Source organism: Liolophura sinensis, chromosome 10, assembly GCF_032854445.1.
Source record: "Liolophura sinensis isolate JHLJ2023 chromosome 10, CUHK_Ljap_v2, whole genome shotgun sequence".
In the NCBI taxonomy this organism is placed as follows: domain Eukaryota; kingdom Metazoa; phylum Mollusca; class Polyplacophora; order Chitonida; family Chitonidae; genus Liolophura; species Liolophura sinensis.
This window is the reverse complement of record NC_088304.1, coordinates 18,370,771-18,394,569: the sequence shown is the minus strand read 5'-3', so window position 1 is coordinate 18,394,569 and position 23,799 is coordinate 18,370,771. Positions and strand designations below refer to the sequence as shown.

The following is a 23,799-nucleotide window of genomic DNA, read 5'->3' as shown; positions in this document are numbered from 1 at the left end:
CCTCAACTACCATGATAACATATGTTGTAGAGATATGAAGTGCACTTAGCTTAAGACTACTTTACACTAAGTAGGCTTCATGAAACTGACCCTTGTTGTGCTTAATGAATAGAATTACAGCTTAATTCAAAGGATGCACTAAGGCCAACTGTACAACAACAATACATCGTGATATATTTGCCTGATTGTTTATGAGAGAGTTGAGAGAGAAACCCATTTTGGTCAAATGAGGTTTGGAAACAATTTTACAAATTGAAATCCAAAACACATCCATTAGCATATGAATGAAACATGTAAAGTTTTTAGGCCCAACCAATTTAAGTAAGCGATACAGACGCAACAGCAAAATGCTGAATAATGCTGGCGGCCTTGTATAAGTGAAATGTTCTTGAGTATGGCATAAGCACTCGCGAAATAAATAAAAAATAAATAAATAAAATAATGAATAAGCATAACTTTGCACAGGCATTTATATATATATACACATTTCTATATATATAGGCACGTTTATATATAGGCACATGTATATAATACATTCGGCAATTCAGGCATCTATGGGTGACACTTTATCCATCTGTATAATGCCCGAGCCATTGGACATCTGGAAATGTTTAAGGCAGAAGGTAACATGTGAGTTTCTGCTTACATTTGTTTAACAGCTCCTTGTCGCGGACATTCTTGGCCTGCTGACTGAGACTGTGCAGTAAGATCTGAGCTGTTCTGTAACGTCGGAAACACTGAAATAAACCAAATTACAAACAGGTGTAAAGTCAGAATGAATAAAGTTAGGTAAAAGTTCACCTGCTCTGGGTGGGTAAAGGTTGCCCCCAAAACAACAACTGACCTTCTTAAACGAGCAGAAATAGTCATTAAATGAAAGGCTCTCAGTAAGACACTGGATCCACTTGTTTAAAAGTGAATGATCACTGGGTAAGAATCGCTCAGTGCCTGCCAAAATTCTTACTAATGAACAATTGTCCTTCCAGTATAGTATATAAAGTACATGCAGGCCCATATGTATATAATACTGCAGTTAGATGTAAACAATGAGTAAATGACAACCACACAGTACAAGTCTGTCATACCTCTTGTGGGTTTCCAAACAGTTCGTCCAAAGCAGCTGTCTGACACTGGAAATAAAAATATCACATCTTTTAGGTGAAGTACATTAAATACAAACATTTCTGAGAGAACAACATTTAAATGACTACTGAGGAAATATTTGAAATGCCACCCTTATATTTTATGACTCTATTACTCACCAGCTCTATGGCATAGTTGTAGATGAGTTTGTCAGCAGTGATGGCTATGAGCTGAGGGCTGAAGGAAGAGTGGCTTGTAAATCCCAAGCGGTGGAGCTGTCGACACATTGCCAGGCACCTGTGATAATGGTTGTTCATCTCACGAGCCACTGTGGCCAAAAACAGACAAGAACATGTGTAAACACCCTGGGTGGATTCTGTATATATAGGTTCTTTATATACTATTATACTGCTGCAGAACGTCTGTGACATGGATCCTGTTATTCATCATATATATGTTCTTTATTCACTATTATACTGCTGCAGAATTTCTGTGGCATGGATCCTGTTATTCAGCATATACATGTTCTTTATTCACTATTATACTGCTGCAGAACTTCTGTGACATGGATCCTGTTATTTAGCATATATAGGTTTTTTATTCACTATTATACTGCTACAGAACTTCTGTGACATGGATCCTGTTATTCAGCATATATATGTTCTTTATTCACTATTATTATACTACTGCAGAATTTCTGTGGCATGGATCCTGTTATTTAGTATATATAGGTTCTTTATTCACTATTATACTGCTGCAGAACTTCTGTGACATGGATCCTATTATTCAGCATATATATGTTCTTTATTCACTATTATACTGCTGCAGAATTTCTGTGGCATGGATCCTGCTATTTAGTATATATATGTTCTTTATTCACTATTATACTGCTACAGAACTTCTGTGGCATGGATCCTGTTATTTATTATATATATGTTCTTTATTCACTATTATACTGCTGCAGGACTTCTGTGACACGGATCCTGTTCTTCATTCACCATTATACTGCTGCAGAACCTCTGTGGCATTATGCCATATATTATTCATGCATTTTAAAATGTACATGAAGTCAAAAATAATGCGTGCCTCAAATGAAAGGCAATAGAGAACTGTGTCCAGAAACCAAGGCATATTTGTAAACTCAGAGCAATGACACTTGGCTTCCAAACACAAAACACTGACCTGCTTTGAGTGAGTTAGACGGGTGGAGTTTATGACTTTTGATTTCATCCTTGGCAAGCTGTAGTGACGAGGACAATAAATGAAGAGACCGCATGTACAAGACAAGCTGCTCCAGGCGTCTGAAATATTAACCAGTAAGTTGTCATGACCATGCTGCCAAATGCAATCATACCACCATCACCCAAAACAAAAAAGGGTGTACATGCATATACGAAAAATGGTTCCTGTGCATATAAAACATATGTATTAAGGACACCAGATAATATTTCTTTGGCAACATTTTCCTTATACATTGTTGCTATTGATAAGGTTCAACTTTTAACAGAATTTACTGTATTAAACACAAATCTGGTAGGCCGATGGAATAAACATCATGTCATCATCTTTCAAGACTAGCTTTTTTTTTTAAATACTTATTCTGTTATATGAGCTACTGGACACTGAGAATGGAAACAAACATGCAATATTAATAATTAACAACTGGTAAAAGATAATCACCTCTGTGCCTCATTGAACCTGGGAAGGGTTTCTGTAGCCTCCGTCTGGTAAAGAAAAGAAAAGATTTTGTTACTATTAAGCAACTCATTCTAAGAAGGGTGGAACATGACAAATCACATTTTTAATAAACTGACACAAAAATGATTATGACACATCAAATAAAATCAAGAACCTTTTGACTTAAACTAACTGATGAAAATCTTTACTCATTTAAATTAATTTTCATAATAAAGACTGCTGCTGCTCCTGTTGACTGATGACAGGACCATAAATTGGGAGCTTACCTGACGCTGCCCGATGGTCTCTGAGAAGGTATTGATGGGCGTGCCCCTGGTCTGGGCCAGTTCTATGATACACTCCACCAAGTCCAGCACAAAGCTCAACTTTGCCAGAACCTCATTGTGGTACTCCTACAAAACACAGTCAGAATTGTGAACATGAGTTAGCCACTCAAATCAAAACTCGGACAACTTTTTGGATTTTGTACAGGGACATGACTTTTGGTGGTATGATAACCACTGCTTATCATTATAAAGACGCTCAATGCTTTTGTCAGAAATATATTGAACAGTCAGATGAAGTGGCAAAAATAATGGCTCCAGTGCTATTCCAACTGCTGAGTGGCTATGACTGAACTGTCAACACAGATGGGATCAGCATGCTTGAAATATGATGCGAATGATGTTTAAAGATACATATCATAATAGATCTGAGTCTAAGTCGTATTTGAGCCAGAATTTTCAATTTATCTAGTCTGAGAAATCATATCTGTGAACAGCCGCATGTTTTGGGAAGTGTGAATCAGGACAACTGAGGACTACCAAACTGAGTGTTACTTATGGGGTTTACTTTAACATCCCAGATCCACAAATACTCACATCCATGAGGGTTTCTTCCTGCAGTTCTGGAGCCACAAAGGTGATGGGCCCCTCCATGTTGGGGGGTGACTGGGCATAGAGAAAGGACCCCGGAGGAGAAGATTCCACGTAAGCACTGCCCCGCCGAAAGAACGTTGACGATCGTTCCTGGTCCAGAGCAATGGGACCCCGGTCCCAGCCCAGAGATGAAGATCGCTCTCGGGAGCGAGGGCTGCCAGAGTAACGTGCCACTGTTCCTGTTAGAGGGGTGGGGAGAAGAGTAAGGGTAGGCATAAGCATAAGCACTTAGTACAATCATACATGTACAGCAAATCGTAAATGAATGTGAACAAAGTAGGGTATAGTCCAACAAAAAAAACAAAAAAAGTACCTACCCTAATTCTTCCACCTTTCAACCACCTATGAAAGTTATTCTGAGATAACTATAGGGTGTAGAGAAATAATTTATTTATTTATTTATTTGATTGGTGTTTTACGCCGTACCCAAGAATATTTCACTTAAACGACGGCAGCCAGCATTATGGTGGGTGGAAACCGGGCACAGCCCGGAGGAAACCCACGACCATCGGCAGATTGCAGGCAGACCTTCCAAAATACGGCCGTAAAGAAAAAATCTGGACAGTTTCATGAAGCTTGCATCTATAATGACACAAACACATCAGTTTTGGTTTCATTTTTATAATAATGGTATGCAATACAATCTATTGAAAAAACTGCTTTAGTGGTTGAAAAGGTTGAAGATTTTAATACAGCACATGTATAGCTTCATAGAATTTGTCACAAGCTAATTAGCTTGCTGTATTAATTTGGTGAAAAATTAGGTGAAATGTGAAATCACATGCACCTTTACACGATTTTGCACTAACTAAATTATTTAGTTGCTGTATTATTTGAACAGCAAGGTGTTTAGTCAGTAAAACTTTCAAGAGATTATGGTAACTGACCTAAAATTTGGCCAAAAAAAGCCCACTTTTAGAGACAAAATATCAAGTAATACTATGTTGTGGAACTTTTTCATGGAACCCTCTGATCACTGGATTCACTGAGAATCTAGGAGAAGACAATTCTTACCCTGTGGCATATTGGAGTTGCCAGCAAATGCTGTCCTGAAGAGCTGCTCAGCCATCCTGCTGGTGCCCGTTACGTTAGACAAGAGAGGCCCTGGCTCTGTTTGGCTGCGCCCGACCAGAGCGCGCGATCGTGATGTGGGAGGAGATGCCGTGTACACCATGCCCGTGTTTGCATTTCCCGCTGAAGATAAAGAGACACACCAGGTGAACGATAAGCTTTACACACACTATAACATGTAGAAGGTAGATATAAAGACATCATAAAGAATGGCAGTACATTTAACTCAACGCAACATAATGAAATAAAGTAAAATAAGCTTACATCACCACGTTCAAAAATGTATTAGTACTTAAGCTCAGTACTGACTTTAGTCCCGACTATATACAGTGCCAATTACTTTGTATTAGGATCCGAATGGTATTAATATTTAAGTTTGTATTAACTTTTACTTACACTACAGAAATATTACCACCTTTTATTACACAGACTGCTACTTTTACTATTGCACTGATGTGTTATTATCACAATTAACTTTCCAGTGCTGTGTCTCTTCACAAATACTCACATGTAGAATCGTGTGAGGTGTAAGCCACAGTGGCCATGTTGTCTGGCATTGTCCGGGGGCGGTAGCACCCAAATGGGGCGTGGACAGGCTCTGGTGGGGCATTGTCTGTAATCAGTGGAAACTCAAAACCTGCAGGCATTTTTGTTGGAGAGCCAAGTATCGTGGGCAAAGATCCAGGCCCAGCAAACGGCAATGGGGAAGAGCGTGGGGGAGTATTACCTGTGGAAAGTGAACATATTTAGACAAATATCAATTCCATGCATGACACCACAATATAAAACACTTATATGATCAAAATGAATTTACACTGTACACTTTGAAGTTAACACATGACACAAGCCCACAGCTAAGCTTTGTTAGAAGGGTGTTGCCCCTGTTTTGTCTGACACATTGTTAATTGACACGCAGTGAAAATTGCTGTCCTGCTCCTTTTTTGATGAATGTATATTTCCATCGTGCCCCTTTGACTTCTAGCTAGGGAGCTGATGACATATACAAATGGTAAATATGGTATAGCAATTTAGGAATATTTTCTTTCATGTGATGGGTCACGTTACCTGATTTTTTCAACGGAGACCCAGTGACGCTGGGTGGAGTGCATGAACCCAGTCGGGCCTGCGGGGGAGTCCCCACGCTGTTACGCCTCCACTGTGAGCTGGGCGGAGTACCAATCGTGAATTGCACTGAAATCCCCAAAAAACATTGTCTGAGGGTTTCCATGTTACACACATAATACAGCTCAGTCTTACAGGAGGAAAGGAAACACCTATACATGAAATGTATGTGGGCAATATGTCAAATGAAGACCATATATTGTGCAAAAACAAGACAAATGTTAAATGACCTAAAATTTTCCCCCAAAATATTAATTTCTAGAGACAAATAAATGTCAGAAAAGTTTACTTTTGATGCTGCAACTATGAGCTAAAATGTGCAACTTTATCACAGACAAAATTTCAGGTTATATACTTCAAGTTTAAATGAGGACATGGAGTGTATGGAGGCTAATGGAACAACACAATATTTCAAAATGTCAAAAGGTGAAAGATCAACCATGGAATCAGTAGTTTTCAATACTGAATCCTCTCACACCGTAAGTGGGAAGGTCTGCCGGCAACCTGTGGATGGTCGTGGGTTTACCCCAGGCGCTGCCCGGTTTCTTCCCACCATAATGTTGGCTGCCATCTTTGAAGTGAAATATTCTTGAGTATGACGTAAAACACAAATCAAATGAATCAAATCAAATCAATACTGAAAGATTTCATAAAATAATTTCAGTATTTAGGAGAAGATCAACATCTTTGCAAATCGTCATAATTTCTCCAAATTTAGACGTAAAATACAATTCTGTAAAATGATCTAAAAACGTTTGTGAAATGTGTAGAGGACTGTATCTCTAGTATTCAACTTGTAATGAATCATGTGATAACAGCCATTATCATTATTACCATGTCTAGTAATGAGATCTAGTCATTACAATTCATGATTTTCGTTATCTTGGCCAAAACTTCACAAACAGGCAACCGTCCAAATCAAGAAATATTAATTTCTATTAATAATAAATCAAGAAATATTAATAATTCAACACAGTCTTCATTTATTTACTGCAGGACTATTGTAATTCTTCAGCCCTTTGGCAAGTTTGCAAAATATTTATTATGCCAATCCTGAACTGAGCTTACGCACATCCCCCAATCCCTTCTCCCCATACTCGACCCAGTTACCTACAGGTGTACTTACCATTAGGAGGAGACAAGGAGCCAATGTCTGGCCCTGAACTAAGCTTGGACTCTGACCCATCACGACTTAAACCCTTAGCTTCATCTCGCTGAGGAATACAAATGGACAAGTATAAGTAGATATAATTCTGTAAATTTAAACAGTTATCCCCATGTAACTTTTGATAACAATTTATAGTTAATGATTAAAGTTTGTTGACAAAATTATCTTGCAAACTGTCTCTTCTGAGCCCATTAACAAACACATGAAAGATTATATTCAAGGCATTATTAGCTAGAATGGCTACCATAGCCCTATCAAAGAAACATAACACAAAATTGGTGAAATGTATCAAGCGACTAACCTTTGGTGAGTCTGCTGTCATTGCCCTGCCCCTTGGACTTGAGGGGGACTCAGCGTTGATGAGGCGGTAGGCCTTAACCTGAGTTGGGACTGGGATAGGCTCAGAGGTAGGTGAGTTGTTAGGGCTTTGAACAGGGAGGGTGGAGGGTCGGTTAGGGCTCATCTCCTGGGGCTGAGGCGGAGAGTGGGGCTTCCTGAATGTCACCGTGTCCCCATCCACGTTCACTGTCTTCAGGGACATACATTCACGGTCACTGCACAAACACAAAATACATACTGTGAAACAAATTAGATAATACCTTGTAGCAGTGCATGTGCTTACACTAAAACAAGTCAAGAATATGTCAGTTTCTAGCTGTCTTAAGTACAAGGCCTTTATACTCTATAATATAAAGCCAAGGTCTTGAATGTGAAAAAGATTTAATTTTCTAAGCCTGACATGAATGACCTGATACGTCAAGCTCAAGAAATTTTTTAATTTTACATTCATACATTATGGTTTCTGATTTCTCCATAGCACATATTCACAGTGCATAGTTTTAACAGTGTGTCTCAGCAGACGTATAATGAATAAATAACCAGGTAGAGTTGTCCAATGACTCACCCACTGCCAAAATCATCGCCTTGAGTTCTGCTGCCTTTGTCACTGGTCACTGTTAAAAGTGGCAAAAATATATGCATGTGTGAAAACCAGATTGTCAATTTTTGTACAATAACTAAACAAAGATGTAACTTATAAATACAGGGGAATTTGGTGTCTAAAGAGGAACACATAAAATTTAATATCATATTTCATACTGTCGACTGTACAACTTCAAAGTTACAAGTCGATTCTTTGGACAGCTTTATGAAGCAGCTACAATGCTAGCCTGCCACGTGCATTTGTCATGCTACATCTTTTCACTATACTGTAACTGACTACTGTAAACTTACTTGACTGATCTGATGGTAATCCTTCAGGGACCATCACAAAGTCCTGGTAAACATAAAATAACAGAATTCATTAATACACTTCACACTGTGTGTGTATGAAACAGCCACATGTACAAAACAACCTGATCCTAAATATGTACTCCCATGTGCTGCATGTACAAAACAACCTGATCCTAAATATGCACTCCCATGTGCTGCATGTACAAAACAACCTGATAAAAAAATGTGCCCTGCCATGTGCTGCATGTACAAAACAACCTGATCCTAAATATGTACTCCCATGCACTACATGTACAAAACAACCTGATCCTAAATATGCACTCCCATGTGCTACATGTACAAAACAACCTGATCCTAATTATGCATTCCCATGTGCTGCATGTACAAAACAACCTGATCCTAAATATGCCCTGCCATGTGCTACATGTACAAAACAACCTGGTCCTAAATATGCCCTCCCATGTGCTACATGTGCAAATATACACTCCCATGTGCTACATGGGCAAAACAACCTGATCCTAAATATGCACTCCCATGTGCTGCATGTACAAAACAACCTGATCCTAAATATGCCTTCCCATGTGCTACATGGGCAAAACAGCCTGATCCTAAATATGCCCTCCCATGTGCTACATGGGCAAAACAACCTGATCCTAAATATGCCCTGCCATGTGCTACATGTACAAAACAACCTGATCCTAAATATACCCTGCCATGTGCTACATGTACAAAACAACCTGGTCCTAAATATGCCCTTCCATGTGCTACATGTGCAAATATACACTCCCATGTGCTACATGGGCAAAACAACCTGATCCTAAATATGTAATCCCATGTGCTACATATACAAAACAACCTGGTCCTAAATTTGCACTCCCATGTTCTACATGTACAAAACAACCTTATGCTATATATGCCCTCCCATGTGCTACATGTACAAAACAACCTGATCCTAAATATGCACTCCCATGTGCTGCATGTACAAAACAACCTTATGCTATATATGCCCTCCCATGTGCTGCATGTACAAAACAACCTGATCCTAAATATGCCCTCTCATGTGTTACAAAATAGTACATGGGTATGATCATGGGCACGTGATAACACAGGCCTGTAAATGACATCATGAAGAATGGTACCTCAATTTCATATAGATCCTTCACAATTTAACCGGTGCTCCAACCAATACAGAACTAAACCTTCACCGACTATACCTCATCTTAAACAAAGGTTAAAAAAGTTTTTCAAAAAAAAAAACAAAAAAAAAAACAGTAGTGTGTCACAAGAAGATTACTATTGTGACAGAAGAAATGGTAGGTTTTAAAAGTCAGTTGTCTATTCAAAGCCCAGGTTAGAGGGTGATGGAATGAGGGGAGAGGAATTATCTGGGTTGGGCCTGGACCTTATCAGATATACATGTATGTAAAGCTTAATATGCAACGTGCACAAGAATGGATTCTGATGTCTGATGTGTGAGAAATTTCTACATGAGCACGCAAACTGACTGCATCTTTTTAGTATAAAGCAAGTGATCCAAAATAACAGCCAACTTGTTCATATATGCAAGGTAATGAAACAGCTCTTCCATCTTTTCAGTATAAAACAGGAAATCAAATCTGTCCTTTTGGCTGTATATTCTATATCTGTCAGGCATACCTTCTTTTGGGTTTAGAAACCCCAAATTTAATGTTTCATGTTAAGTAGTCAGAAATTTGAAAGACAACACATGGGCTGTCACCTTAGCTCGGAGAAGCCCATGCATTAAAATTTCTGTTATTCTCACAGAACCCTTTGTAAGTTGACAAAAGTTGCCATTTTCCAGAAAATAGGTACACATGTATATGGAGTCCAGAAACACCCACAACAAGATGACACCAAATTTTAGCCGCTGAAGAACATCATACAGGTCAAAGTGATTCTATGTGTATTTCTCAGTCACACACACCAACAGCCAAACAACACGGAAACATAATTTCTTCACACACACATATATGCACTCATATGAGTAACAAGGTAAAAAGACTATTGTGCATTTACCCCATGTTAGTATAGACGACATACAACACTCAGACAGATGTATGTTTTGACAATACACGAGTTCACAGTCACCTTATGTCATTAAATAGATTACTCTTTGAAACTAATTGTGAAGTCCGGCAGCATGCCGAAAGGAGATAGAACCAGCTCTCATAAGGGCAAATTACAGCAAGTCTGACAATATCCTGTCTACTGAATGGTCAGTACCACATGGCTTTATTTTCATTCCAAAAGCAAAACTGTGAACTCTTGTATAACAGGCTTCCCAATAACTTAAATGTGAATAACCTTTCAAAGTTTAGCCCACAACCTATATAATGCCTAAGTTCCACCACTTCGCTGCAAATTTCCTGGATCAGTGATGTATAAGCCAACATGTATGAACAAGGAACAAGGACAAAGTCATTTTTTACCATCATTCATTTAACAGAATGCCGGCAAATTTTGGACTGTCGTTTTCGCAGATCAATATATCTGTGTGCCCAACTGTGTGTGTGATCAACTGCTTACCACATTGAAGTTACATTCTGAGCAGATGTAGAAACTTCGTATCAAAGACAACTGTTGATCAATTTAGTGTCACGGTCAACTGTTGGCTAATTTAGTTTCATACCAAATACTTAGCCAATCTGTCTTCAATGCAAAATTTTGGTAATGTACTGTAAATTTGCTCCATGGTGAAATTCGCTTCATTAGCCAATTACATGTGGCCTAATAGTCACCTGTGGACTAATTTAATTCTTTAAGTATCCAAACTAAATTATGCATGAGCATCCAGACATGCGATCATACAAAAACAAATGAAAATATTATTTACGGTTTTACAGACACAAATCTTGTTCAGCCATCACATTTGAAGTAGTGGGAAGCCACACGTGCGTGCAATTGTTAAGAGAGAGAGAGCTGTATGTTAGTCACAAGTACATACATGCTCAGACGACATATCTAGACTCGCCTCGACCGGCCAATCGCTTCTCTCCCGCCCCTCCCACTTTAGCTGCCTTTGGGGTAAGGCTTGGGGACCGTGTTGGCCTGTCGTGAGCTGTATCCTCACGTGTCACCCCGACCTGTCACCAACACAATGTATAAACTCTCCTTGCAAATTACAGTTATTCGTTACAGGCATTATACTCAATTCAGCTTAAAAAATAGCTCCTTTATATTTATATGCAGTCATCAACATTTATACAAGTAGAATGAAGAGTTGATATCACATAGATTTACATTGTCTACTAATCCGAGAAATATACTGCACATCTTGAACCTTTAGTGCGACCGTTCACAATGTGTCAGTGTGCTATGAAACCAAAAAGAAAAAAAACCCCAAAAAAGCAAGGAAAATATTAATTATTAAAAGCCATACAGCGGCCTTAATTGCTCTCTTCTATCTGTACTAGTACACCAATTATTAAAACATCATGGACAAAACACTGCTTTTTTCAATCTTAAAAGCATGCCCATCCTCTTCAGTAACAAAACTTAATCCTGTTTCCGTACACACGGCTCAGAATTTTCAACAGTCTGCTCTGGTATGAACACTTTTTCCTGCTCTTAGCTCAGTGTTTAAAGTAAACGCTTGTTACTACACATGCAGCCCTTTCTTACTGCACCCACCCTGGCAGAATTAAGTGTACATAAACACACACGCACACAACACAAAGCCAGCCTCATCTGAAGCACACTTTACAAGCACACTTACAAAGCAAGAAAGAAATAAATGGACGAAAAGTTTAATATGTTTGTGAGTTGAACATTTAAAAGACTACCAAATAAATGTAGATGTTAATGTTAAATATGTAAAAGTTTAATCACAAAGAAATCATTTCTCATATATGTGTATCACATTAATTAGTTGTATATTTTCTGTGATCACATAGAGTATTAGGTACGAAGTATAACATGTGGCTATAAAGAATACTGAGGGAACCCAGAGAGTTAGGGACAGCAAACACGGGTAAAGAGGTTTTGAGAAAATTGGGAATCATATATTAAAAAAATAAAAATGGGCACGGTGAGAAATTTCACTACAAGTACATGTAAATCTAAAATTCACTTTATAAGTTAGATGTACATATATTGCGTCAAAGCCTGCTCAAATGTCTTCCATGGAAAGATGTGTTAAAAAAAAAAGGAATCTGCAGCTGGTTCATGTCCACAGCTAAGGTCAGCTGGCCACAAGCACAAGTACGCAGCCACAGAAAATATCCCGGTGACCGTGGCACTGAGACATAGCCCATTCTACTCTCATTACACTTTCAACACTGAAAAGTCACGCAATGAATGGTTTCACCAGACACTTGACAAATAGCTACATTTTTAAGTCACACATTTCCCACATATCAGCATCAAAAGCACTTTTTCTTTTCAACTCTCTGAATAAACAAAGACAAACCAAAATGTTATAGCAAATTATATTCCACCTAGTGACTACCTTAGAAGCTATAAATTTTCTCACATTTTGACCACTAGTACCAATTGCTACAGTACAACCAGTCAGTTCTTGGTTATGTCACCAACACACACTCAGGCAGATTTGCATGTACAGACATTGAGGACACCATAGCAATACCTCATACAGCTCAAAACAGCAATGTGTACAAAGCACATTATACATTCAGAGTAGCAACAATTCAAGACAAAGCTCAAATGGCAATACACTGCCCAATCTACATGTAATACAGATGGATCATGGCAATAAATCAATATGAATTAAGACCATAGTACCAGTGACGTAGTAACAGTTAGGTCGGCTTCTTAGACATGTATCAGTGACATTACCTTATCCGTGAACCTGTTGGTGGCATCAGACAGTGGGGAAGCCGACACCTGTTTGAGACTAGGAGAGGAGTTATCTGACCCAAAGCTTTGACTCCTGTTTGGCACAGGGACGGGAGAAGCTGTAGAAACAACAACAACAACATGTAACTGTGTAATATACCAGCTTAACACCTGATGACGGATTATTCAGGCTGCTTGAATACAATGGTCAAATGAATACCTTAGCTACCGGTGCACAGAAAAAAGTATGAAAACTTCCTTATCCAGTGCCATTTGCTGACTTGCTTTACATGGAATTCGAATTGGAACAGGCTATCGACAAATACTTTGTTTCATAATGTAAATACATGCATAATGATAAAATATTCAATGGCTTAGAACTGCATTTTTGAGGCAATGTAAATATATTTTAACTTTCAGCCTAGTCTGTTCCATTGACGTCCTCATGCATACAGCTGGAGAACCTGTGCCAAAGTACTATCCCAAGTAGCCCTACTATTCTATCAAGTTCCAATATTTCCTACAGGTAAAGTTTTCTCACAGCTAGCAAAAGTCAAACACATGTACATCTAGACAACGATGCGGGCAAACCAGAACTATGTGATCAGCTATAACTACAAGTTGAACAGGCTGAAGTGGATCCGCACAGAATTATATTTATCACTAACTCTTGTATGACAAACGATGAATCGACATACATGATGCTGCTGGTGAAGCTGGCTGCAGAAACTTGTGAGTGAAGAAATGATCTGAAAAAAAAAAGCAAAACAAATGAGAACAGAAATAACAACCTGATGATATGCAATTGATAATTATTAATTACTGATAATTAACTTGCCAGATTTTTGTCACAGTGTAAGTTCCTGTATCCATGGGAGAGAAATGCTTAACTGAATACTGAAATTACCCCTCCAGACATTATTTTCAAAAAAGTAATAAAAAAACTAGATATAAGGAAAACTGTGGGTTTGAACTCCAAACTACATCACGGCACTGATTACTTTTTGCTATATGTAGGAACTACATTACTTACCAAAATCAATTCTGTTCTTTGCATTACGTTTGAGAAGGTTAAGGAGAAGATCTCGTAGCTCAGATGATGTTCCAGCAGGTATACTGTGAGTGACAAAAACAGATTCATGATTATAGTTCCCATGAAGTTTAAGAAACTAGGAGCCACTCCGCAATACCACTAGCACCTTACCTGGAACCTGACAAACTTAATGATTTAAAGCTGCTGTCACACTAGGAATTGTGCTTGATCACACAATATTATTAGTTAAGGGCAACTCAACTAGTTAATTAGTTAAGGGCAACTCTGACAGCTCAAATAGGTAATATCCACAATCACTGCTTCAATGAATCTCCAAATTAACAAGGTGCATAAATAACATGTCTGTTACAACATGAAAATGTTGAGAAACAACACAGAATGGAACCATGTGATGGTTTTTTTATATACTTGCCGAAGGAAAATCTAAAATTGTCATCTGATTTATATTTCAAAAGAAAATCTTTTAATTGTAACTCTCTTTTCGTCTAATTAGATTATCTGCTCATTACTTAATAACTTGTTTACTGCAACAGTACCGTTGAAAAATTAACACTTCTTCAATAATTTTACTGGGGCCTCCATGGCTTAGTTGGTTAGTGCGCTAGCCCGGCGTAATGACCCAGGAGCCTCTCACCAATGCTGTCCCTGGCTTCCTCTCCGGCCATACGTGGGAAGGTCTTCTCCCAACCTACGAATGGTCGTGGGTATCCCCCGGGCTCTGCCCGGTTTCCATCAACCATAATGATGGCTGCCATCGTATTAGTGAAATATTCTTGAGTATGGCATAAAACACGAATCAAATAAATAAATCAATAATTTTACTCCTTCAAAGGGACATAACTCATGATGGTGTGCATGTGCAAACTCCTCAATGGATATGAATTACATATATGTTCATATCGCCGTCTGTATGCTGTAAACCTACTTTGGGACTAGCTCTGCATTTCTCTCGTAAAACTGTTTCAGCTGCTGAGGGGTCTGGGCCTGGAAGGGAGCCTTGCCTGTCAGACACTGGAAGACGATGGTGCCGATACTCCAGAGGTCAGCCTTAGCGTCATACTGCAGGGACATTATCACCTCAGGGGCCTGAACAAAAGGGTTAAAGTTTAATACTTGTACTTTCAGCACTGGTATTATTAGACTTTTTTTTTAACATTGAAGACACATGGAACAGATAGAAACAGAGAATAAGAGAGTTAGCAAGAGTTCTTAATGCAACTTTTTACTGGATGTTTTATAGATTAACTCCTGTATAAATTTTGTAAGACATTAAATCAGACAGACACAGAGATTTAAGAATGTTTTTCCTCAACTGAAACTGAAACTGAAGATATTCACAAAAACGGAATAGCTACTACATGTAAGCACCTGTTCATGTGTTATTTTATTACAAGTTGAACTGGGATAATTTTACAAGTATTACTGAATCATGTAAAATGTGACAGTGGAGTATGTTCCTGTCAGTGTATATGCTTAATGTCTATATTGGCCCACATTATAATTTAAACAAATTTTGACAGAATCACACAACACTACATGCAACTTATCATTAGAAGTTCATTGTGCAGTAATGACAAACAGTCCAAATGGTTTCTAATCCTATTGTTCAGTAATGACAAACAGTCCAAACGGTTTCTGATCCTATTGTGCAGTAATGACAAGCAGTCCAAATGGTTTCTAATCCTATTGTGCAGTAATGACAAACAGTCCAAACGGTTTCTGATCCTATTGTGCAGTAATGACAAACAGTCCAAACGGTTTCTGATCCTATTGTGCAGTAATGACAAGCAGTCCAAACAGTTTCTGATCCCATTGTGCAGTAATGACAAACAGTCCAAACTGTTTCTGATCCTATTGTGCAGTAATGACAAGCAGTCCAAACGGTTTCTGATCCCACTGTGCAGTAATGACAAGCAGTCCAAACGGTTTCTGATCCCATTGTGCAGTAATGACAAACAGTCCAAACTGTTTCTGATCCTATTGTGCAGTAATGACAAGCAGTCCAAACGGTTTCTGATCCCATTGTGCAGTAATGACAAACAGTCCAAACGGTTTCTAATCCTATTGTGCAGTCATGACAAACAGTCCGAATGGTTTCTGATCCTATTGTGCAGTAATGACAAACAGTCCAAATGGTTTCTAATCCTATTGTGCAGTCATGACAAACAGTCCAAATAGTTTCTAATCCTACTGTTCACTAATGACAAACAGTCCAAACGGTTTCTAATCCTATTGTGCAGCAATGACAAACAGTCCAAATGGTTTCTGATCCTATTGTGCAGTCATGACAAACAGTCCAAATAGTTTCTAATCCTACTGTTCACTAATGACAAACAGTCCAAACGGTTTCTAATCCTACAACTCTGAGACTCACCATATACATTGGCGATCCACACAAAGTGGCAGCCATGACGCCATCATTGAGGAATCGTGCAAACCCAAAGTCAGCTGTGGATAGAGAGAAAAAATGCAACTTAATTAATACATACATACATACTTTATATGCACATCATAATGACATGATAATCCCCAACCCAAATTTATAAGGAATAGAGCTCAGTTCCACAAAAATTTGATTTGTTACAACTTTTCTCATAATTCAGGTTAGTTCATCCTAAGAAACGCCATTTACAAAGTTTTGTGAAAGAGACCCAAGGGGCAGATTATGAACAGCCATTAGCCATTATTGAGTCAAAATCTTAAACATGATTTCAATGTTAAGTTTTTGTTCCACATAGGTAGGCACACATGTTGATGTTGTATGAGGACTGACCAATCTTGAGCTGTATCTCCTGTGGAGGGGCGTTAGCTTTCCCTGAGTGACACAGCAGGATGTTCTGAGGCTTCAGGTCTCTGTGCACCACACCTTTAGCATTGAGAGCCTTCATTGCTCCGGCTGAAACAATCACCAGCAGAAACAATCATGATTTAGTTACATGTATATCCATTCGACTAGTGAGGAATATTCCACTTATGAGATACTCTAGAGTACAGCCAGGAAAGAACAGTGAGCCAAACTGAAATTCACGTAGACTTGTGCAGAAATTACTGTATTTCACATCAATTCAGCCCTCACTAACTTCATACACTCTTTAGTGGCCCAATAAGGCACTATAAAAGCCAATCAATTAGAATGAAGCCAAACGTCTCATTTGAAAAATGCTAAATTTTATTTGAAACACAGCATAAATGTAAATATTATAAGTAATTAGTTTTTTTATATTTTTTCTGGCATCTTCATGAACATGTGCATAGTTGAGTTAGCACAGGTGTGGGTCTCATTACTGTATACTCAGAAAAATATGAACACTGTAAATACATCTGGAAGTGGACTAAAACAAAGTGCATGCAGTTTCTAAACCATTTTCTTAACATTTTTTTTTCTATTTCTCCCATTATATCTTTTTCAATATGAGTAACAAGAAAGATTCTCCACTACTCAGTCACTGGACGGAATGGGCAAAAAAAAAAAAAAAAAAAAAATCTTACCGATTTGTCGGAGGAAAATGGAGATAGTGTCTTCGCTCAAGGTCCCTTGACTGAAGTTAAATAAAAAAGAAGAAAAACATAGTACAATGGGTGAGGATGTTTTCTTTTTGTGTACATCTGTGTGTGTGAAAAAAAGGGGTTCCGATGCGACAAGTTTCACTGACTGAAATCAGATATGTGTTTCTTTTTACTACAATCACTCTAAACACACATGTTACACCGGCCTTGATTGCCCACATACATATAGATGTATATATGTTAATACATGCATAAGTCGTCATCAGGGTCTGTGTAGGTAAACATAGCCATGCTATTGATGATACAAAAAATTCAACAGGATGTTATAATCACAGCCTTCTGTCAATCACTGATACAGATACCTTGTTATAGTTGTACCCACCTTGTAGATAGTCCGCTAGGTCCCCACCATTGCAATACTGACAAACAAACAAACAATTCAGTGAGGGGGTTTTGTATACAAGCGCAGATCTACGACAAACACACACGACTATTGTTCACCTATGATTTTAAAAACTCACTGAGTTAATTATTATGTGAATACAAATGAAAAAGTGATGCTTCAATCTTTCTACTAATTCATGAATTCATGTGAAAGTAAATTATTAACTCATGACTTCATGCTATATTGATCAACAGTTTCTATGACTAGAGTACCACAGGTGCACATATAAAGATGCACAGATATTACTTGTATTTGTAAATTCAGGTGTCTGCATAGGTCTAGTTTCTTTTACCGCTAAAACTGTACACTGCACGTATGACTACTGTCATTTAATAATCTTTGTATGCTGAAATATATCCTACCTCCATGACCAGGTACACATGGTTTGCAGTTTCCTACAATCACACAGAACAGAAACAACGTATCATATCAGTGTACACATAAACTCATTTTTGTAGTCCAGCTGTTGAGCACTGATCCGGACTGAATAACGACCTCAAATTAAATATGTCAGAAAATAAAGGTAGGGATCATCACAATGGATCATATTCAAGCTTTTCTCTCAGAACAAATTATTATGGCTATGTGCAGACTTGGCATTATTCCAATTATATCACGGACAATTTTCACTTTCAAAAATCTGAGAGGAGAGAGAGATAAAAAAAAAAAGGAAAAAAAAAAGGCCAGAGATAAAAACAAAGTTTCTCAACTGAACTCAACTGTCTAGTGCTGGGTTAAATGATCACATACATGTATACATGTATGTACATAAGCAGCCATAAAGGAACTTATTTAACACAAAATCGATTCACTCCTATTGATATCGATGACATGTAGATTTACATATCTGATTGATTGTGATTTTCCAGTGCATGTGCCTTATAAATACACACATGCATACAGGTGTTATCCAACAAAGGCCATACAGAGTTCACCTGACTATATCCATGTACGTGTAACATTAATTCACGACACAGCGATAGTTTGTAAACATCTGGCCAGTACAAAATAGAGATTATATCAGATTACAGTCAGCTTTTACAGGCTGTACATGTAAGTTTCTCTATATGCGTCACTGTATTCATGCATATTTGGAGATTAACAGTTTCTTATGTTATCAGAATACAGACACAATTTGCGTATGCATGCATCTACCCACAGGGTTTTCAACTTTCAAATTTATTATCGTAAAACAAGAAGCTCAATTCAAGGTTTTTTACACAGAATGAATTTAACGACCAACAACAAAGACTTGTTCGCCTTGGAAGAATGAACATGTATTACGTCATACATGTATTTAGTTGCAGTTTGCATAAGGCAGTCCAAGTGTGACCCTGATGTGTACCTAAGAACTTCAGCCAAGGACACAGACTGAGAATCAGCTGGTAAGCTGCCTAAGGCTGTAATTATTGGAAACAGGTTCACTACTTACAGCCAGGGGACTTGTGACCTCCACTATGTGTTCATACTGTATGTTATACATTTGTATCCTGATATGGAAACCAGACTCAACAAGCAGCACAATACCCTGTACAATTAGCTAACAGTTTGAGTGTGTTTACAGTTAACAAAGGGCTCTTTGGCAAAGTCTCCCCATTACGATAAACAAGTATATGTACAATCAGTGTAACTTAATTTTCTGCTGCCTGGTGGCCAGTGATACCATATGTTTTTGTACTGCTGCCTGGTGGCCAGTGATACCATATGTTTTTGTACTGCTGCCTGGTGGCCAGTGATACCATATGTTTTAGTACTGCTGCCTGGTGGCCAGTGATACCATATGTTTTTGTACTGCTGCCTGGTGGCCAGTGATACCATATGTTTTTGTACTGCTGCCTGGTGGCCAGTGATACCAGATGATTTTGTACTGCTGCCTGGTGGCCAGTGATACCATATGTTTTTGTACTGCTGCCTGGTGGCCAGTGATACCATATGTTTTTGTACTGCTGCCTGGTGGCCAGTGATACCATATGTTTTAGTACTGCTGCCTGGTGGCCAGTGATACCATATGTTTTTGTACTGCTGCCTGGTGGCCAGTGATACCAGATGATTTTGTACTGCTGCCTGGTGGCCAGTGATACCATATGTTTTTGTACTTTGATATCAATCTGAATTTAGGCACACACACACACACACACACACATACACATATGTACATGTATGTTGTAGATAATACTTTTTATTTTTATGACAGATAGTAGTAGTTCTGAAAGCTGAAAATTACACTTCTCTCCTTGTTTTTCTAGAGAATTAAAGATATGGATAAGTTGTTCATTAGATGGACTAACACTCTGAAGAGTATGTATCAGAAACATCAATGTTTGCACAATTAGTTAAAGGAACATGTATAGGTTCCAAATTTCAAATGTTGCCACCATACACATGTATACATGATGATCTACTCAAGTAACAACTAGGTTACACATGTGCATGAATTTAATGCCAGAGACTGATCAATTGCAAGTTACATGTATGTATTTAAATTTATAGGTTAACAGTCCACTGTTTTAATACAGAAACTTCACAAATTTCTGCCTGCTTGAACTGCACTGTACAGTACATTCATGGCACCAAGGCCTGTGTACATCAAATTTACACAAACATATGTAGGTATAACAAAAGCCTGCAGGCTTATATAACCGGCTGTTGTGTCTGACTTACAAATTTAGAGTGCCTATGATGGTTGTGCGTGTGTGTGTCACAGACAGGGCATGAACTCTCTTAGAAGTTCATGGCTCTCTCCACCTGGCTGGCTGGCTGGGGTAAAGGATTACAGATGCAGTTACATGTGCATGTGTAGTCATGCACGACTACCCAGGGTTCATTGTAAATCCATTCGACCAATAAATCTACCACTAATCCAGTGTACATTTGATCTTTGACGAATAATCATTTTTTTTAAATTTTTTTTTTACTTTTTCAAGAAGGCACATGTAGATGTATAAATTTTTTTTAAATTTTAAATTATTTTTCTTCATAAAACAAAGTTTCAAAACTTATAAGTTGTGCTACGTTGACGACTATGTTGAGATGAACCTGTGATTATTTGAGAAAAACAGATGCATGCGCCGCCCATGTTTGATTTCGTGATGCATAAATTGTAATTGCAATATTTCTAGAATTTATTTCATGTTGACTTGTCTTCACAATCTGACAAATTTTTTGTCTATCACAAACCTTGGATTAGACATCGTGTGTTTTCACATGTACATCACATTCATTGGATAGAGTTTATCAGTTCAAACGGACAATAGTTGTTATGTTCCATTATATCAAGAGAATGTTGTTTTTACATGTAACTGCCATTAATTCCAGTATCGCCATAACATCTGTGCTTGAAAAGAAAGTCTTCTGATCGACAGGTTCACAAAAACTAGCCGTTTGGATCTTTCTACGTATATGAACTATGCATGTGTCTGGATACATGTACATGGGTATAATTATATAGAGTGCATGATATGTTTTCCCAAGAGCTCACTCTGAGGGTTAACACTACTGGTTAAATCATGATAGCAGTGGTTTGAAAAAAGTCATGTGTTTATAAACTTGCTGGGACTGCTGATAATGTAAGGTATGAATACATGTTCATTACTCTATGTTCCTGCCCTGTATCTGCATACACACAACTATAAGCCTGCCCGTAACCAGAAAAATTGCATCAAAAACTGGAGTCTGGTTGGATAGAGATATGTTCAGAGGTACAGAGCCCAGGCCTGGATGCTTAGTCCCACAGGTAGATACAGTACAGCACTGGCTTCTTTGTTTACACTGTGATCTATTTATAGCCAGCCTGCTATGCAACTCAACAGCTGATCCAGTTGGTTAAAACTGGGTCAGTCACGTGACCAAAACAAAACTTGTGAGCCACAATAAAGGGTGGGCTTGGTCACAACATAGCAGGCTGTGTGACAGCCTTCCAACATAGGGAGGCTGAGGTAAACCAAAGGACAGATGTCCCTGACCTATGAGAAGCTACTGCCTGGAGAATACATGACAAAAAAATGCTTAAATTCTGCAAGTCATACTGTAAAAGGGAGGGACAGTGGAGAAACTCCAGGGACCATATGTAATTTACTAATTCTGGACATCTAAATGACTGCGTGTATTTACTTGTTTGAAAGAATATTTTCACTTAAATGAGGACAGCCAGCATTATGGCAGGAGGAAAGTGGGGTGGCACTAAGGCTGGCTGCTCTTACATGCTAACCACTACTACGCAAATTGCCTTCACACTCTTTCACACACGTACAGCTGTACAGCCTCTTGTGTGCTCTTTCATATCATTACACCACCCACATGTAAAAGTGAGAGCTTTAAAGTAACAAAGAAGTACATGTACCAACTTCAGAAGGATACGTGAGATCAGCTAACATTTGAACCTGTCCATGTATGCAGGTCACAGAGTGCACATCATGGTTAGTAACACATCTGTTAAAATTCCACACCAAGACTCTGTTTGTGCAAGATAAGATTCAGGGATAGAGATCATTAGTTCACCAAAGGCTTTCCAGAACAAATAATCTTTAATGACTGATGTTTGAAAGTTATAGGCACCTGATAAACCAATAATCCTTAATTTCTTTTATTGCTTGCCACTACTAAAAAGATGGACCAAATGCATATTTTTTTCTGAGATGTCTGTCGTCTTCCAGTATACCGTAGAAGAGAATTTCTTACTCGTTACACCCATCATGTCAATAAAAAAAATCAATAGTGCACCTTAGACTGTTAGTGCACTCAATATAGTGCATATTGATTCATTTTAACATGAACCAAAGTACATTGTAGGCCTTCCAAGCTCCTGATCAAAAATTCACCTATTAAAATGGGAATGTAAACTGACTCAGAATCTATCTAGATACCAGCCAAACATATTTTTTTTAAAAATGAAAACACCTACATGCAATTACAACTGAAGTTCCATGTACAAATTACATCTTGGTACAGCTCAGGTGAAAGTGGGGAATGATTTTAAAACAAAAGGATTTGTAATTAATCTCAGTTTGCAGAGAATGACGCATCCTTCTGGGTACATACAGTAATTCATGACTTGGTGTGTTTTAGACAAAGACTTCCTTATGACATACAAGATCAGCTGATGTCTAATCCTCAAAAAGAGAAGCTACATTGTTGTTATATATACATCTTGACAATTGGGAGATCATATACGTGATATGGGTGCAATCTCAGTTCGTGTATCTTGCATGTGATCTGATTCTTTAATTTAATCTAGCTGAGAGACTGCGAGTCATTCTTGTCAAAACAAAAGATCTCATACACCTGCAGCCATACTGGTAAAGAGGATCAATTTAGCTTACCCTGCCATCAAAATTACCCTAATTTCTCAAGTTTTTCACATATATAAAGGGGCAAAATAGTGCACTTTATGCGCACGTCTAATTTGATTTTGGAAATGAAACTACATTGGCTGGATTGTCCAGTTTCAGAGCTTCCCCCAAAATATAATTTTATCTGTTTAACATAGAATACTGACTTCAGAATATGATTGAATGAATACCTTTCAAACATGTGGAAAGATTGAAGAATTACAGTACCCCTAATCTGAACATGATGCACAAAGTATGTGCAGGTGTTTACAGGCATGCACTACATGTACACTGCGCTTGCAGCTCTGACATATCATAGCACCGCTTCTGAAAAGAATTAATCAGAGTATTCTCTTAAT

The 23,799-nt window shown here is 38.1% G+C and overlaps 1 protein-coding gene across 1 annotated transcript in view; it reads right to left on the bottom strand.

Moving 5' to 3' along the window:
• The window catches only part of LOC135476949 (serine/threonine-protein kinase unc-51-like), a 41,722-nt gene that overhangs the window by 4,126 nt on the left and 13,797 nt on the right, over positions 1-23,799 (bottom strand). Inside the window, exons 4-27 of the mRNA XM_064757096.1 lie at positions 18,476-18,508; positions 18,047-18,087; positions 17,651-17,700; positions 16,935-17,057; positions 16,536-16,609; positions 15,087-15,247; positions 14,141-14,223; positions 13,806-13,856; positions 13,108-13,226; positions 11,268-11,396; positions 8,293-8,335; positions 7,964-8,012; positions 7,361-7,613; positions 7,018-7,105; positions 5,835-5,960; positions 5,278-5,496; positions 4,713-4,892; positions 3,642-3,877; positions 3,048-3,173; positions 2,764-2,807; positions 2,266-2,384; positions 1,263-1,411; positions 1,086-1,130; positions 647-737 (exon numbers count right to left, since the gene is read on the bottom strand). Coding sequence (XP_064613166.1) covers positions 647-737; positions 1,086-1,130; positions 1,263-1,411; positions 2,266-2,384; positions 2,764-2,807; positions 3,048-3,173; positions 3,642-3,877; positions 4,713-4,892; positions 5,278-5,496; positions 5,835-5,960; positions 7,018-7,105; positions 7,361-7,613; positions 7,964-8,012; positions 8,293-8,335; positions 11,268-11,396; positions 13,108-13,226; positions 13,806-13,856; positions 14,141-14,223; positions 15,087-15,247; positions 16,536-16,609; positions 16,935-17,057; positions 17,651-17,700; positions 18,047-18,087; positions 18,476-18,508 — 2,632 coding nt within the window. The remainder of the gene's footprint in view (positions 1-646; positions 738-1,085; positions 1,131-1,262; positions 1,412-2,265; positions 2,385-2,763; positions 2,808-3,047; positions 3,174-3,641; positions 3,878-4,712; positions 4,893-5,277; positions 5,497-5,834; positions 5,961-7,017; positions 7,106-7,360; positions 7,614-7,963; positions 8,013-8,292; positions 8,336-11,267; positions 11,397-13,107; positions 13,227-13,805; positions 13,857-14,140; positions 14,224-15,086; positions 15,248-16,535; positions 16,610-16,934; positions 17,058-17,650; positions 17,701-18,046; positions 18,088-18,475; positions 18,509-23,799) is intronic.